General features: G+C 39.7%; 2 protein-coding genes across 2 annotated transcripts in view; one reads left to right on the forward strand and one right to left on the reverse strand.

Moving 5' to 3' along the window:
- LOC124713487 overlaps positions 1-3,361 on the reverse strand; it is a 29,364-nt gene extending 26,003 nt beyond the window's left edge. Inside the window, exon 1 of the mRNA XM_047242951.1 lies at positions 2,624-3,361. Coding sequence (XP_047098907.1) covers positions 2,624-3,002 — 379 coding nt within the window. The 5' untranslated portion in view covers positions 3,003-3,361. The remainder of the gene's footprint in view (positions 1-2,623) is intronic.
- The window catches only part of LOC124713471 (receptor-binding cancer antigen expressed on SiSo cells), a 44,316-nt gene continuing 31,152 nt past the window's right edge, over positions 3,123-16,286 (forward strand). Inside the window, exon 1 of the mRNA XM_047242950.1 lies at positions 3,123-3,960. Within this exon, the coding sequence (XP_047098906.1) occupies positions 3,796-3,960 (165 nt within the window). The 5' untranslated portion in view covers positions 3,123-3,795. The remainder of the gene's footprint in view (positions 3,961-16,286) is intronic.

A 16,286-nucleotide genomic window follows, 5' to 3' on the forward strand; every position in this document is an offset into this window, starting at 1 on the left:
AGTTTCCCCTTGCTTTCAGCCGTTCGCAGTACCAGCACAGCAAGGCCGTTTTGGTTATTGTTACAAGGCCAGATCAGTCAATCATCCAGACTGTTGCCCTTGCAACTACTGAAAAGGCTGCTGCCCCTCTTCAGGAACCACACGTTTGTCTGGCCTCTCAACAGATACCCCTCCGTTGTGGTTGCACCTACGGTACGGCTATCTGTATCGCTGAGGCACACAAGCCTCCCCACCAACGGCAAGGTCCATGGTTCATGCATAACTTTAGTAAATTCTCTACACTTTCTTGATGCATAGTGCTTATGACTAGACACACTTGCCTCTGCAGTTGACTGATTCAGGGTATTTAATTCTTCCTCTATTGATGCCAATTCTGCGTCATCTGCACCATGGGAGGCTTCACTTTGTTGAGATACTATCATTGTTGTTATTCGGTCAAAACATTTAGAACACAAAAAGTCGTCACTGGAAACATCTTAATTTTGAAACAGTCTTCAAATGAGAACACTTACTCCCAACCTGGGCAAAGTGTCTTTTTTTGTTGGTCTTATATACCACTCTTTTATCGATATGCAAGTAGTCAGCACACTTCACTCTCCTGTGGCCCCAGTCAGAAGACATTTCAAACAGTCCTTTACACAAAACACACTGCAACTTTGTCAACTGGCAAATTCCTCACAAAAACAAAGAAATCACTAGATGGTCTCAGATTTCTTAGAAGCCTTAGCACTGAACAACTGCAATACAGAAAACTGCAATGAACAACCATGACAAAGAAACTGGCACGAAACTACAGCAAAGTATAAAAAAAACTGTAACAATGAAAGTGAAAAATATAACTGCAGCAGAGAAAGTGGTGAGACATAACTGCAACAAAGACAATAGAGATAAACATTGTAACAAGAAAATTAGTAAGAAACAACTTCAGTGAAAGCATGCATTACCCTCGAAAGTTAAAAAAAAAAATAAATAAATAAAAGATTCTTAAAATAAAACCTGTCTAACGTAAGAAAGTGGAAACTTTCCTTTACAGAAAATATAGTACTACATGGTACTAATCAACAGAAAAAAAACTTTTCTAGATTGGCAATTTCGAAAAAAAAAAAAATTCTATAAATTATAAAAAAATTCAGACAGTGAAGTAAAAGAACTGTGACAGATACATCTAAACAGAGGATACCATTGCAATTATAAAGCAATTATCTTACAAATAAAAACTAACAAAATATCTAGACTGTTACAGAGATAAGCATTTTAAAATTTTTTCCAAAATTTGCATCTTCAAAGTGGTGTTCGCAGTGTCATCTTTGGAGGCCTGTATCTTGGGGCAGGAATTTTTTTGGAGAACACAAAAAAACCTGTTTTTACTTACTCCTGAATTTTAGCATATGCTAAATTCAATAACATCTAGACTATGAAGGTAACCCCCTGCCTGAAATGATATGGATTATGCCTCCTGGTGTACACAAAAACATAAAGAAATCCCCATAGTTATGGGTATGTTAGCAGTAGTCATAATTTGCTGTTTGTATATTTTACACAAGTAGCCTGGAATGGTTACTTGTGATTGACCCAATAAATCTTTTACAGCAGAAGCAGTTAATTATCTGATTCCACAATCCTCAGTAGCATATGTCCTGACATCCGAATTTTACGTAACGGATAGTATTATTTTCAATTTCAAGGTTTTTGTCTGTGATGGAGCTGTGTATGAGGAAATTCTATCCAGTAAAAACTGAATAATATCAGGCTAGATCTTGTCAAAATATCAGATTGGTGCAAGGACTGAGACATACCTTTCATTGGAAAGAATGGTATCCTTTGATTATGGGATTAATGAGTCACAAAGTCATGCATGTCATACAAATGTGGATTTAAACAATAACTTAAGCTCAGCTAGGCTATAAGTAAAGCAAATGATAGGCCAAGTTTCGTGATGGGGAAAATGTCGGAGAATGTAACACACACAGATAAAACAATTATCCAAAACACTTGTATTGCTCATTCTTGAATAGGCTACTGATCAAGTTATCAGAACAATACCAAGTTAACAGGGGACATCAAGGAGTATATATGGAAGGACAGTGACAGTGGTCCCACACTTGTTCGACTGGTAAGACTGTGTGTGTCAGAAATTGAAAAGCAGGTACTGTAAGAAAGGCGTGTACCTCTCTTGGGAACCTGCTTACAGAACTCCAAAAACTACCTTTCACGGCAAACAGCATATTCTTCGGCCTCCTATGTATCTACCACCTAGAGAAAGTTAGAAAAACAACAGCTTGCGCATTCCTCCCATACACCATCCGTGACTGGAACAGAAAACAGCCTTAATACACGGTACATACAAAGTCCGCGCGGAGATAACTACTCCGCTTCCCATAAAGTGAATCCAGTGTCTTAAACCATCATATCGGTCGGTAACATTACGGTAATCAATTAATTCTTAAACTATCTGTAACACAAGCAACTAGCATAGGGGAGGAGGTGTTTGGTTGCTTGGCGAAATGGTTTAGCGCACAAATAAATGAAAATTGGCTGCTTGGTTTTCTTACTTGATGAAACACTTCTTACAGTATATGTCTTGCTGCCACTACGTAATTAAACAGTAAATTTCCGTACGTACTTGAGAGACTAGCCTCAGCTTCACAATGAAACACAGCATTCTTGCACGCGTTTGTTCCTGGTTCGTCGCTTCCGTCTGCTGGACAGTCACAGTAATTATCATTCACGAGCCGAAAATCTATTTCTTGTTTCGAACTGTGGCATACAAAGTTTCCTTTGGAATTTGGTACATATTTGTACGCATAATTTGGATGTATTCCCCTAACGTTTACTTTTAAATGCCGGATTAATCTTTCCACGTTACCATGTGTGATGGCAGTAAGTGATAGCATTTGAAAGCATAAGAAGAGTATACCGACTAAACACACGAAAACAACCGTGTATTTGAATCGCTTTTTGAGGAACTGTCTTTTCCAATAGTCGAGTCCACGTGATTTCATTGCAGCGGCGTTTCTGTGAATTTATACACAATTCGTTCATGTCAGCCCAAGTTCAAGGTATAACATTGTATATTTTCAGCAGATTCTGATCTTGAAAGCATGTAATTAATTTACTTTAGTATGTATTTAATTACAAACTTTCACAGCTGTCTGCTTCTGCAATTGACACGCAACTAACTTCTCGAACAGTTGGCACCGAAAGGTTTCAACTAATGCAGACTATTTCACTTTAAATAAGTTCTGTTTGTGTCAAAGATGTTAAAATGTCAACAAACTAAAAAGCGAAGACGTGGAGCTCCGATATTCGGTCAAAAGAAGAGAACTGTGAAGCGTGTAAGTGGTAGCGGTTGGCAGGACATGATTGAGTTCCTTGTGTTTGTCATTGTTTACATCTCGGGAACGTCTGTGCCGTCATTTACTAAATCAGTTTAGTCCCGCCAGGCACGTGCGTTTTAAAACGTTTTAGTTTACCCGTATTAGAGAAAAACGTTGTAATCCACGAAACCATGATAACTTTTGCGCGTTATTATTTGACAATGAAAATTCTGTGTGATATTATTGAAAAATTGTAGTAAATACCAGAAGCACGGGATTTTGCGTCCGCAAAGGAATGCAAAATGTTACGCCAGCAAGTATTCCCGCCTACCCGCTAGTATGTTGCTGCCCTAGGTTCCATACTCTCATTTTATAGTAAATTAGAACGAGACCGATGTTTACTTGTGCAGTGTAACACCATAGAACTGTAACAAATCAAGGGACAAACATATTGTTTTAGACATTCTGTGCATCAATAATGTTTCAGTTTGTATGCAATAGAATAAAGACTATGTTGCTGATGTTTCTCGGCATTGTCAAGCGTGCTTTGTGCTGCCTCCGTCGACGACGACGGCTTTCTGGTGACCCCGTACCACTGACTGCAGTCGGTGTTGTTCCTAACACCAATACAGTTGAAAATGACGTAAGTACACATGATACAAGGTTTTACGCAAAACTATGTGTTAGAACAAAAAAAAATTGAATTCAGGATAACAGAGCAATAAACACATTGTATATACATGTACATAGGACTAGAGGAAGTTATGGGATATACAAGAGGTAATGCACATTAATGTAGCTGTAAACACCTGTTTCGAGATACGAACATAAGAATGAAGTAGAACTTCTGCTCATGGAATCTTATATTTCAATTGACATATGAAACAACCCAGCAGTCCTTCACCTTGTTTTTATTGGTTGTTGAGCTCAAGTTCGTGACACGCTGGAAAAATATTTAACATGTGTTTAAGAAATATGAGCTATTTAATACCAGAGTACTAAAGAATGTATGGGCGTATATAAATGTTATACCATTGATTTGAATTTATTTCTGTGCCATAATGAAAATTTCAGAATTGAAGGAGGAGTCTTTAGCGTAAAACTGTACTCACTGGCCCTAGAGCAAGTTTCCAGATTCTTAGACAGGAGATTAGTAAAAGTTAACTAAATCGGGTAGTTTTTGCTGCAATGACGTAACAACAGTCTTTCTTTCAGTTCTTGTGATGAAGTGATTGTTTCTTTAGGTTATTAATATCTTTATTTACTTTTGTTGTTTTCATGTTTGATGAATTAGCTGTTGGTTAATTTTTCTGCTGCTGTTAAGACTCTATGCGTTTGGTAAGTGTGAGGCTATAAAGATTTGGCGTTCAGTACTTGATCAGTCCTTTCTTTTTCTGTCATGTATCACGTCTTTCACCTCTGGCATTCATGTATGTGAAAAAAGCAAAGTTGCTCTATGATCATAGTCCATTTAAGCTTGGGTTGACCTATAAGTGGCTGAGTAAATGAAATACCCAGTAATGCACTATGCTGTTAAACCCGTCTTCAGTTGAGGTCAAGACTGTCACAGGTCAAAGGCAGTGCCTAGAGCTGAATATTCCTCTTTATCTGGTCTCTGCATCTGCAATGGCGTGCTACAGATTGACCACAATTAAGTTCTTACAGTTATTCAGTTTTAATTGCCGTGTATGTGGAGGAGTGGAGATGATTTGTTGAGAAGGTATGATGTTGACCAAAGTTCCTGCATCTCAGACCAGGAGCCAGTATATGTGGTGTTATTGGTGAGACAGTTTATGGCTAACCATCTGGAGGGTTCTGTGACTTGTGGTGGGTAGGCTGGACATTAGAGAAATTTTGTTAATGATATTTACTTTTGTTATTGCTAGACTGCTGATTTTATGTTCCTGTTGACTTTGGTTGGTATGTATGTTTTTATGGTTTAATTTTTAATTTTTAGTGTAGTTTGTACAGTGTGCATGTTTGTCTTGTTTATCGAAATTGGTGTTAATGAATTTTTTTATGAATTTCTCGGTTGTATTAGTTGATGATGATTGTTACATTATGACTGGTAGGTATTATGGAGTTTTAACCTACATTGGTGAGGTTAGGTTTTTGATGTTAGCCTTATTATATAGGGCAGTTTTGGTTTTGTGTTTCTTCAGAGTCGTTTTAGGTATGTAGGTCAAGTGAAACATCCAGTACCGGGTATTGGAACTATGTGCGGGTATTGTGGACTTTGTTTGAGCTGAATAGAACAAATGAAGTTCCTGGTACCTATTTTTTCTTTTTGGAGCTTTGTGTGGATGTGTGTTATTATGAAGTACTCCCTGTTGTAAGTTCGTTCATTGGGCATATGGTGATCTTTCCACTCTGGCATTGCTGAAGCTCTTCTTTGGACATCACCATATATTGATCCCCTTCTTCTCCCACTAACAACACTCCTTCTTTCCTTGCACAAATTTCCCAACTGCTACTAACTTCACCAAGTAGGTGCGCATCGTATAACATCTGAATATCATGTGCTTCCCTGCTACTGGTGTCCTTATTCCTGTGTACTGTTGTGCATTTTGTGACACATTTACTGCTGCACTATGATAGTAAAATGGCAGTTTCTGTCTGTTCAGTTCCTCTACCAGTTGTAACTCCAGTGGCAATTCCTTCTGAATCTTCCTCAATCCTCCTAAATATTGTTTGTGTGTGTGTGCAAGACCAGACTTTCTGTAAGCCCATCAGTTCTACCCTTACATCCCAAATGCTATCCCCCAGTGTTTGTAAAAAGTGTGATAGCATTACTTTTATGCCTAGTACCTGCATCTGTGCTTGTACTGCTTCCAAATCCTGTTTCAGGGTCCTAGCTGAGTTTCTGCCATATTCCATAACTTCTGTAGTTAGCTGCTTGAGCATGCATGTCTTATTCAGTACGACACATGCCAGATTCGTGGTTTGCATATAGTGCAGGTCTATTATTGCCTTATTCAACTCCACTAGATCCCTTGTGGCTTCTGCTGTCCTATTTAATTCTCTTGCATTGCTCATGTCTGCTGTTCCAAATACAGTATTCAACATCCTACACTTGCATCAAACCATCCTATTCTAACCCTCCTGGGTTGATGCTGTACTACTACGATTACTTCCTGTATTTGTTCCCTTAACCATTCATTCCCAAAATACTGCTTTTTGACCTTATTGTGCATCTCCCATACATTAAATATTAGACTTTGGACCATTTCAGACTTCATAATACTATGTGCTGTTGTCCGGAAAATAGAACTCATCTGTCCAGCTGATGATTCTCTAGCACCCCTACCCCACAATTAATGTTGAAGAGGTACAGCATTGCCAACATAAGCATTATTCTTTTTCTTGCATTCTCCATACTGCAACCTGAGGACAGAGATTACCATTCCCTCCCTTATCCTTGGAAGCCTGCTGTCTTTGAACAGCACAACTTACCACAATTCAACTAGATTCTACCCTACAGAGACACACAGTCTTATTGGAAATAACATGACACAAAAAACTCAGGAAAACCAAAATATCCCCAAAAATCTGAAAACACAATAGATAGCAGTTACTTTTTCGGTCTTAATGCATATCGAGGATGAAATGTTCAAGGTTACTCTTCCCACTGTGTGTCCATTTGTTTCCTCTTCTTTGGTTATTTCTTTGACTTTATTCTAGTTTCCCATTGTATCACTTCTAGAACTCCTTTGAATAATCACCGGTGCCCACCATGCACAATTGTTGACTTTGTTTGGAAACTGTAGTTTTACTTTAGATGGCGACATTTTCTTGATTGGTCAATATAGGCCCTGGTATAGTGTCAAAAACTTTATTTTTCCCTTTGGCATACATGGTTCAGATAGCATTATCCATTGAACTACTCTATATTGAGGTAACGTACCCACTTGCTTTACTGCTTCTTTTTTTTCCCCAGCATTTTGGCATTTTTTCATTATACTTTGTTCCATACTTCCTTCACTTTTCTAGCAAATTCACAGACTGAATCCCCACTTCAATGTTCAATGAGAAATATTTACTTTGAAAGAGGATACGAGCGAAACAGTAGGGTTTAGGGACAACAGGGTTAGATAGGATTTTTTTTTTTTGGCAGGAGCGAAAGTTGAAATATGAGGAATGATCTATAGAATTAATTCTGCATAATTGTGTTGAAAGGCGATGCATTTTCTTTCCATACACAGTCCCAAATGGTGACAAATCCATGCTAGTGTGTACTTTGAAGTTGTACGCACTTACTACAATGGATAAATACATCTCCCAGTCTTACTGGTGTGTATTCACATAATAACTAAGCATTTTTCCTGTTGTTTGATAAACTTGCTTTGTTCTCCCATTAATTTGAGAACAAAGTGGACTCACTCATAACTTTTTATGCTCAGTAATTAACACAGCTCCTCCATTAGATCTGACATGAAGTTCATCCCTTGGTCTGTGATCATTGTCTCTGTTACTCCAAACTTCAACATCCATCTATTAACTATCATTTGTGCGACTGTAATTGCTTGCTGGTCCTGCGTCAGTACCATCTTGATGTAATGTGAAAAAGATCTATTTTGGTTAGTGCATGAAGATTACCTGTCAGTGTTCGATTGAACAGTCCTAACATATGCATCCCAATAAAACTAAATGGTTCTGTTGTGTCTGGTAGTCTTTGTAGCAACACCTACTTTTGATTCAGATCCACATGTTGTGCACACTTAATACATTTCCTTGCATATTGATAGACACCTTTTTTTTCTTCCTCTCCACCAATATTTTTCTGCCAATCTCCGATTTGTCGCTCTGCAGCCTCCATGACCAGATAACACATTATCATCCAATTCACACTGCACTGCGTCCTCTAACTTTGCTGGCAGTACCACTGGTAGCCTCAATTATGTGTGTCTACACAACAAACCACCATGTATGCTAAATTGTTGCAGTTGTCTGTATTATTGCTACTTTTCTTCTCAATCATTCTGCATTTTCATGTCTCTTCCCCAGTGTGTGGATTACATGATAATCCTCTTCACTGAGTTTCAATGCCTATCTCATTAATCTACTGGATGGGTCACTTAAATCTAATAACCATTCCAGAGATGCATGGACTGAGAAAAGATGTGCAACTCATTAGTTGTTTCAGGTGCTGGAATGACATGGCATAAATAATTCACCTCTTCCAATGCAAAATGATATTTTTTTTGTACTAATTGTTAGTGGACTGCCCATAACCTATTGAACACCTCCCTTAATCTCTGCCTGTGTTCCTGGAAATCTCTTGAAAAGTCAGTTATGTCGTTGAGAGATATCAAACACTGACTTGCTTTTAATTCTTTCAATACCCTGCCCAATAACTGCTGGAATGTTGCCATTGCATTTTTCACCCAGAAGGTATCCTTGTATATTGGTAGTGCCCCAATGGTGTTGAAAATGCAGTCTTTGATCTGTCCTCCAGAGTAACTGGTGGTAGCTATTTCACAGATCCATCATAGATAAGTACTGGCATTGTCCAAGATTATCTGTTGTTTCAGTTATATTTGGAATTCGGTAAGCGTGTGTTATGGTTTTGCTATTTAAATGTCGAAAATTGTGACAGAAGTTATACAACTTCGAGCCATCCATCAGCTTCTTGGGCATGATTACTATTCCCACTCCACTTCCCCTCCATGGGCTTCTACTTTGCTCTACTATTCCATCAGCCAATTGTGGATTTATAAATTCTTCCAAGACTGGTTGCAGTGATCATGGTATTCTACATCTACATCTACATCTACATTGATACTCCGCAAGCCACCCAACGGTGTGTGGCGGAGGGCACTTTACGTGCCACTGTCATTACCTCCCTTTCCTGTTCCAGTCGCGTATGGTTCGCGGGAAGAACGACTGTCTGAAAGCCTCCGTGCGCGCTCTAATCTCTCTAATTTTACATTCGTGATCTCCTCGGGAAGTATAAGTAGGGGGAAGCAATATATTCGATACCTCATCCAGAAACGCACCCTCTCGAAACCTGGCGAGCAAGCTACACCGCGATGCAGAGCGCCTCTCTTGCAGAGTCTGCCACTTGAGTTTATTAAACATCTCCGTAACGCTATCACGGTTACCAAATAACCCAGTGACGAAACGCGCCGCTCTTCTTTGGATCTTCTCTATCTCCTCCGTCAACCCGACCTGGTACGGATCCCACACTGATGAGCAATACTCGAGTATAGGTCGAACGAGTGTTTTGTAAGCCACCTCCTTTGTTGATGGACTACATTTTCTAAGCACTCTCCCAATGAATCTCAACCTGGTACCCGCCTTACCAACAATTAATTTTATATGATCATTCCACTTCAAATCGTTCCGTACGCATACTCCCAGATATTTTACAGAAGTAACTGCTACCAGTGTTTGTTCCGCTATCATATAATCATACAATAAAGGATCCTTCTTTCTATGTATTCGCAATACATTACATTTGTCTATGTTAAGGGTCAGTTGCCACTCCCTGCACCAAGTGCCTATCCGCTGCAGATCTTCCTGTATTTCGCTACAATTTTCTAATGCAGCAACTTCTCTGTATACTGGTGCGTCATTCCCTGTTGGTATCCTGTGCTGAGTTACTGGCATCACAGGCAGTGGCCCTCGTGGAAAAAACAGGTTTTTGAATTCTCATAATAACTCCTCTGTTTGTGCTCTGACATGGCCAACAGTGTCTCTTTTACTAAATTAACTTCTTCAGTGCTGAAATTATCTGTATTTACTGGTACTGCTTTACTTATGTCCCTTTCTTGCATGTGTGAAGTAATGTCTTAACAACAACCAGTGACCAAAACTTCATAATCTCCTAGTGGTTCCATACACATAATACGTTAACTGGTAAGTCTTGCCCTTATTCATCCATAATTACTTGTCAGTTCCACTAAACATACAATTAGGTGAATTAAACCTTAATGTCATTGTTCACAATTAAGTTGGATTGCTGTGTACAATAGATGCTCCTCGTGAGGGATCAGCATTGACAACAGTCTCTTGCAGGCTCTGGGGGTTCCCTCTTATGTTTAATAGCTCACTTTTACACACACCCCCCTGCCCCCACCTCTCAGATAACATTTGCTATTTCCCCTATAACTTCATCCACAATCCATACCACTCCTACTACTACCACCACTAATATTATTCCCAATATTGTTCCATGGCTGGTAGCATTGCCTCTTCACATGCCCCATTCAACCACAGTTAAAACACTTTGTTAGAAGTGAACACTTACCTTGGATCCCTTAATCCTATACATATATCAATCTCTTCTTACTCCAGTGTTAGTCTCACTGCAGTGCGAAGATCTTTGGGTACCAATGCACACCTTCCTTGACATCCTTAACTAAGTCATTACACCTCCTAGACACTGTATCCAGCTGTTCATGAAAAAAGTGTGCACTCTTTTGTTTCCTGTACCTCTGTTCTAGTTGTTGTCTGATTCATTCAAACATACTCGCATTGCGCAATACTGCTGTATGACACATGAATGACTGCTTTACCCACCAGATCCAATCTTGCAATCTACAACAATTGACTATCCGGCCAAACCCCCATGTCATTTGATGACCTAAGATTTCCAAGACCGCTAACACATCATCAGACACTCTATCAGAAAAGGGAGATACCAGGTTAGCAATAGCTGGACCTAATCCTAAACTCTGTGATTTCTACTCTACTTCTTTACTTTCCTCTGCCAAACTGCTACATAAAGCTATCTTATCTGCCCTCAGTTAATTTGCTAATGATTGTATAGCTCGATATTGGGTGATGCCCTGTGTCCCTGATTTTGTCTTTGCCTCCTTGGTATTCGTTTTTAAATAATAATTCTCACAACAGAAAAATAAATATTCAACACTAGCACTACTAGAATTCTACTTGTTCTCAGCCACCTGGACACTCTACAGCATCTTGCTGTATATCCAAAATGATGACAGTTGAATGTATTACTTATTGCTGCCACTGATTCGGTACAAAAGACAGAATGCTCAAGCGAATTACATTGTGCACAATGAACGGGAACTAACCATTCATCCCTCGTATTCCCTTTGAATTGTGATAAATCTACCATACGTATGATTTTACAAAAGAGTAACTTTTGTGTAATCATGATCCCTATACTTCGACACCTTTGTTGTCACCACACAAGGGACGGGAGGACGGGGGGGATGGTCTCACTCGCCCCGAATGAATGATGTTGTGGGTTTGGCTCAGATTGTGCACTGCGAGGTGACACATGCTCTGCTGTAGGCTGTGGCGAAGTTGGCACCCCTGACACCACTCTGAAGAGTGCTGGAGATGACGACCACTCTGACACCACTTTGAAGGGCCAGTAGGTGTGTTGTGAGGTCAAAATGGCGCAGCATAAACACTGTGGACAACAAACAGTGTCTTTATTACCTTAAGTTCATATTACTTAGTTGCTCAGTCATGCAAACATACCTCTCCTTGTTGGCCCTGGCTGTCAGTGATTTATATGTAGTGGCATCCGCCCACATTGCTGTGTCGTCGCCCAGTAGTGCTGACAGAAAGTGCATGTACAGCCGGCAGCCTGTGACCTCAGCAGTGCACTGCTTCTCTTACGATGACAGTGACCCCTCTGGACGGTGCCCTCTGGTCCACACGCAATCACTGTGGTGGGGCATGGAGACTGCTCTGCTCAGAATTCGACAAGCTGCTCCTTGGTGGAAATCGGACAGTGGCTGGTGCTGTGGTGCCAACCCTCCTTGGAATACAGTGCTGGTGGCGGCAGGCCGGCAGTGCCCAGACATTAAGTATCAGGAACTTAGCGCAAAGAGGGTGGATACGGCTCAGACTTTTGAACTCGTGGCTGTTGCTGGCGATGGTCCGTCATCCTGTGGCTCGGCCCTGACATCATGGTGGCACTGCAGAACTCGGCAATACTTTGGAGATGATGATGAGCCAATAACGAAACTCCACTGTCTCAAAAATCAGCATTATTAATATCTCTTCCTAGTACATTTGTTCCCCTAAAAGTTGCAGCTAGTCACGTCATTCATAACAGAGACCAGCCCTGGTGTGGTGACATCACCTCGGTCATTGCAACTGCTATTGGTGCAGTACGCTGTTTTCTGCTGTGGCCAGCTGCCTTCACTATGCAACCCATTTATCTCTCTGTTTATACTGTCCTACATGTCACCACATGGACAGATTCAAATCCGTGGCAACTAATGCAATCTTTCTTGTGACTAATTTACCGCTTCTTATTACTTGTCAGCTAAAACTTAGACCATGGTGTTACACCTGCTTCATAAGAACTAGAACTACAGGAACAATTGTGTAGAGGTGCTCACAGTAGCATCTTGTACACCATTTCCTTCACAGGTGCATTGCATTTTCCCAGGAACTTTCCAATAAGTCAAATTTGTAACCAGCGTGTGTCGCGTTTTCTTTTTTGTCTGTAATGATTGCACCAGTATCTGAGACCTGGAACCACTCTCAGAAATTCAGTGACAATGAAACACTTCTCTCACCAGATCTACTTTTTCCTTCAAGCTTTCCTTTGACAAGCTACATGAAGCTAAAGCTGTACATCCTGCTTCAGAAGACTTGTCCAAATAATCTGCTTTCCTTCATTTGATGATTCTTGTGACTTCAGGATTGTGGCCAAAATGCTGAAGTACATCATTGGTCTCTTCATCTACCCAAGGAATCTTAAGCATGCAGCAATGCATCCACTTTTTAAATGCAGTCAGCTTGTTAATGGATGATATTTTAATAGTACCAAGATTCTCTTCCATTTGCAGCCCTGAGAACATGTAGCAATTTACAGTTCGGCGACAAATTTTAAAGAATGTAATTAGACGTTTGAGTTTTTAGATGTTACTCATGCCGTGCCACCCTTGTTTTTTTTTCTTTTTTCTTTATCATATCATTTTTGTGCTAGGCAGCATGTTAGGTGCCAGATTTTGGTGTTTTTTTTGTTAAGGACACACAAACACAAACAAACAAACAAAACTTGTGTGCCAGACCAGGACTCGAACATGGGACGTTTGCTACTTGCTGCAAGTGCTGTACTGACTGAGCTATCCAAGCATGACATGAGACCCACCCTCACAACTTTACTTCTGCCTGTACCTCACCTCCTGCCTTCCAAACGTCAAAGAAGCTCTCCTGCATTCCCTGTGGGACTTGCATTCCTGGTAGAAAGGATATTGTAGAGACAAGGCTTATCCACAGTCTGAGGGATTGTTTTCATTCTCGGAACAATCTCCCAGTCTGTAACTATGCCATGGCTCTGCAATATTATCACATGCTGTAGTGCTTACAGAGTGGTTTAGTGATTAACATTACCCACTAGCGTACTGTGAGTTGCCAGTTCAAATCCCATCACCAGCAGTTATTTGTTGTGTACTATTTCTGGAAAATTTTGAAAGGTCTTACATTTCTGGTTTTTGTATATTCTGGAGTATTCATTGTTTATATAAATACAAGCATTCTGGAATATTCGATGTTTGTATAAATATCTGTCCAGGAGGTCAGTTCTGTTCTGGCTGTATGTCGGTGCTCATAATAAATGTGCTTTCAGTGTTATATGTTGTATTTCATTGACACTTTCAGTTTGGACTTAAGTGTGGTTACAATACGACATTGTTTGGTGGATACACAAGGTACTTCGAAACATCTGTATCATCATGGGTCCAATCAGGTAACATAAAAGTAGTTGCCTACACAGACAGTAACTGGAATATGTTGATACTACCAACCATGTATTCAAGAGACTGGTGAATTCCAAGCCAGTAGGAAGTCAGCTGCACATCAGACATCCATTCTGGAGATGCTGGTAAGGACCCGACGAAGTGGATGAAAGGAGTCAACTGGATTGCCAAATAGTCTACAACAGGCAGGTTAACAGGATGTGTTCAGTATATTTGTACTTTTAGTTGAATGGCACAGGCCAGCTATGGTTCGAGAACAGTGAGGAGAAACTCAGTAGATGGGATAAATTCCAGATCAAACTGAAGAAAATGTTTGGTGACGACCGGCAGCAAGTTTGGTTGCCAAAAGAACAATTGAAGAACAAGTCCCAACATCATGGGGAAATGACAAAGCCCTCACAGTGTGTGTTCTGGCCCTATGCCACTTTTGAATCCAAATATGCCAGAAGTTGACAAAATATCACTTTTGAAGAAAGGAGATGCAGAAGACATATACAAAACTCTCCTGGTAAAGGCTGTCACAGCATCCAAGAAAATCATCAGGTTGTGCCAGTGCATTGAGGAAATGTAACATAGAAAGTATCGAATAAAAGAAGTACATCCAACTCCAAAATGTGGTCCCAATGGAAGTTGTGGAAGTTCACCACAACCTCACCTCTTTCATATATCTGTTTGTTAAAGAGGGGTGGTTTTTATGACACCCAGAACTGACAGATTCAGTAAGCAAGAGATAAAAACCATAAATGTTGCCCCAGTGTATTAGGTGGCATTAAGAGAGACTTTAGAAGAAGAGGTGTATTCATCTTTAGCATCAATCTCTTACCAGCTGAATTCACCTGGAAAAATGGTATCAACCAGCTTGGACTTATGATGCAGCCATAAAAAGACAACCAAGCAACCAACCATTGCAGATACAGTGGAGAGATGTTACTTAAATTTCATTTTTGATTTAATATTTCAGTTATACTATAAATCCCCTGTCGTTTTAAATAAATTTATTGATTCTGAAATTTATGCATTTTTTTCAGCATCTACTTCAATATTTTGTTACTTCTGCATGGTAATAATTTAATATAAAAATAATTACTTATGTTACACATATTCAGTTACAGATACCTCTGTAAAAAAGTTTGTTAATTGTAGTGTGATGAACTGTTCATTGTGGCAAGGTGCCTAACATGGCCAATCAAAACGTTGTTTTTGAAACAAGGTCAAGCGAACGAGAACTGGCTAGACAGGGTTCAGGGGTAACATCTTTCACCATTTAGTTTACTCATTTTATTTAAACTAGACCCAAAATTTTTAAATAAGAAAACTTCCCTGGTGTATTAAGAAGTATAACAACAAAGCTTAAAGGATGTAAGTAAAAAACACGTAGCATAAACTAAGGCCTACTGAAGTTCTTGAGAAAGGTTTGCAACTGCCCAGTTCTTAAAAGAAGTGTTAACTACTTGGGAAAAAAAAGAAAGATAAAAATTAAGAGACTCCCCAAAAATGTGCTTCAACTCAACTTCGCAAATATGTATCAAATCCTTTAAGATATTAAACTCCCAATGAGTCCAGAATGTTTAGCAAAATCTTACATTTTTCTCTCAGTTAAACAAGCAACAGCAATTTTTTTTTAAAAAGGTGTTAACCGTTTAAGAGACACCACCAAAATGTGCTTTGAAGGCAAGCTTTCAGTTATGTATAATTGCTTTAAAATGTTAGTCTCAGTGATTCCACCATACTTCATAAAATCTTAGCTTCTTTCAGTTAAACAAACAACACAGAAATTCTTAAAGTATTGACCATGTAAGAAGAAGGAAAAAAAAAAACCATTTGAGAGAAGGACCCTCCCCCCCCCCCCCCCCACACACACACAAAACATGTTTTCAACTCATCTTTGTAAATACATATAAATTGCTTTATGTAACTCTTTGATTCGGTAAGCCATTTGCAGAACTGTTGTTCCTCAGTTGTCACAGGTCCAGGCATTCTTCCACCCTGTCAGGCCGTTGTCGTCTTCAGCAAGGTGTGGCCCTCATGCTGCTAAAACTAGAACACACCAAGACGTGTGTTAATGGTTGGTTCCATACCACTTGTCTAGAAATAGTTGTAACAAATACACAAGGGGAATATAAGTCCGGTGTAAAATAGCACTGTGCCTTTGGTAATCTACAGTCAATATGGGAGCACCGAGCTACCAGGGGCTCAAAAGGCAATGGGCAAAAACCAAGGCCTGCAACCCCCACATGGCCATATTAAACTGAAACACAAGGAGATGATAAGGACA

Source organism: Schistocerca piceifrons, chromosome 1 (genome assembly GCF_021461385.2).
Source record: "Schistocerca piceifrons isolate TAMUIC-IGC-003096 chromosome 1, iqSchPice1.1, whole genome shotgun sequence".
NCBI lineage: Eukaryota > Metazoa > Arthropoda > Insecta > Orthoptera > Acrididae > Schistocerca > Schistocerca piceifrons.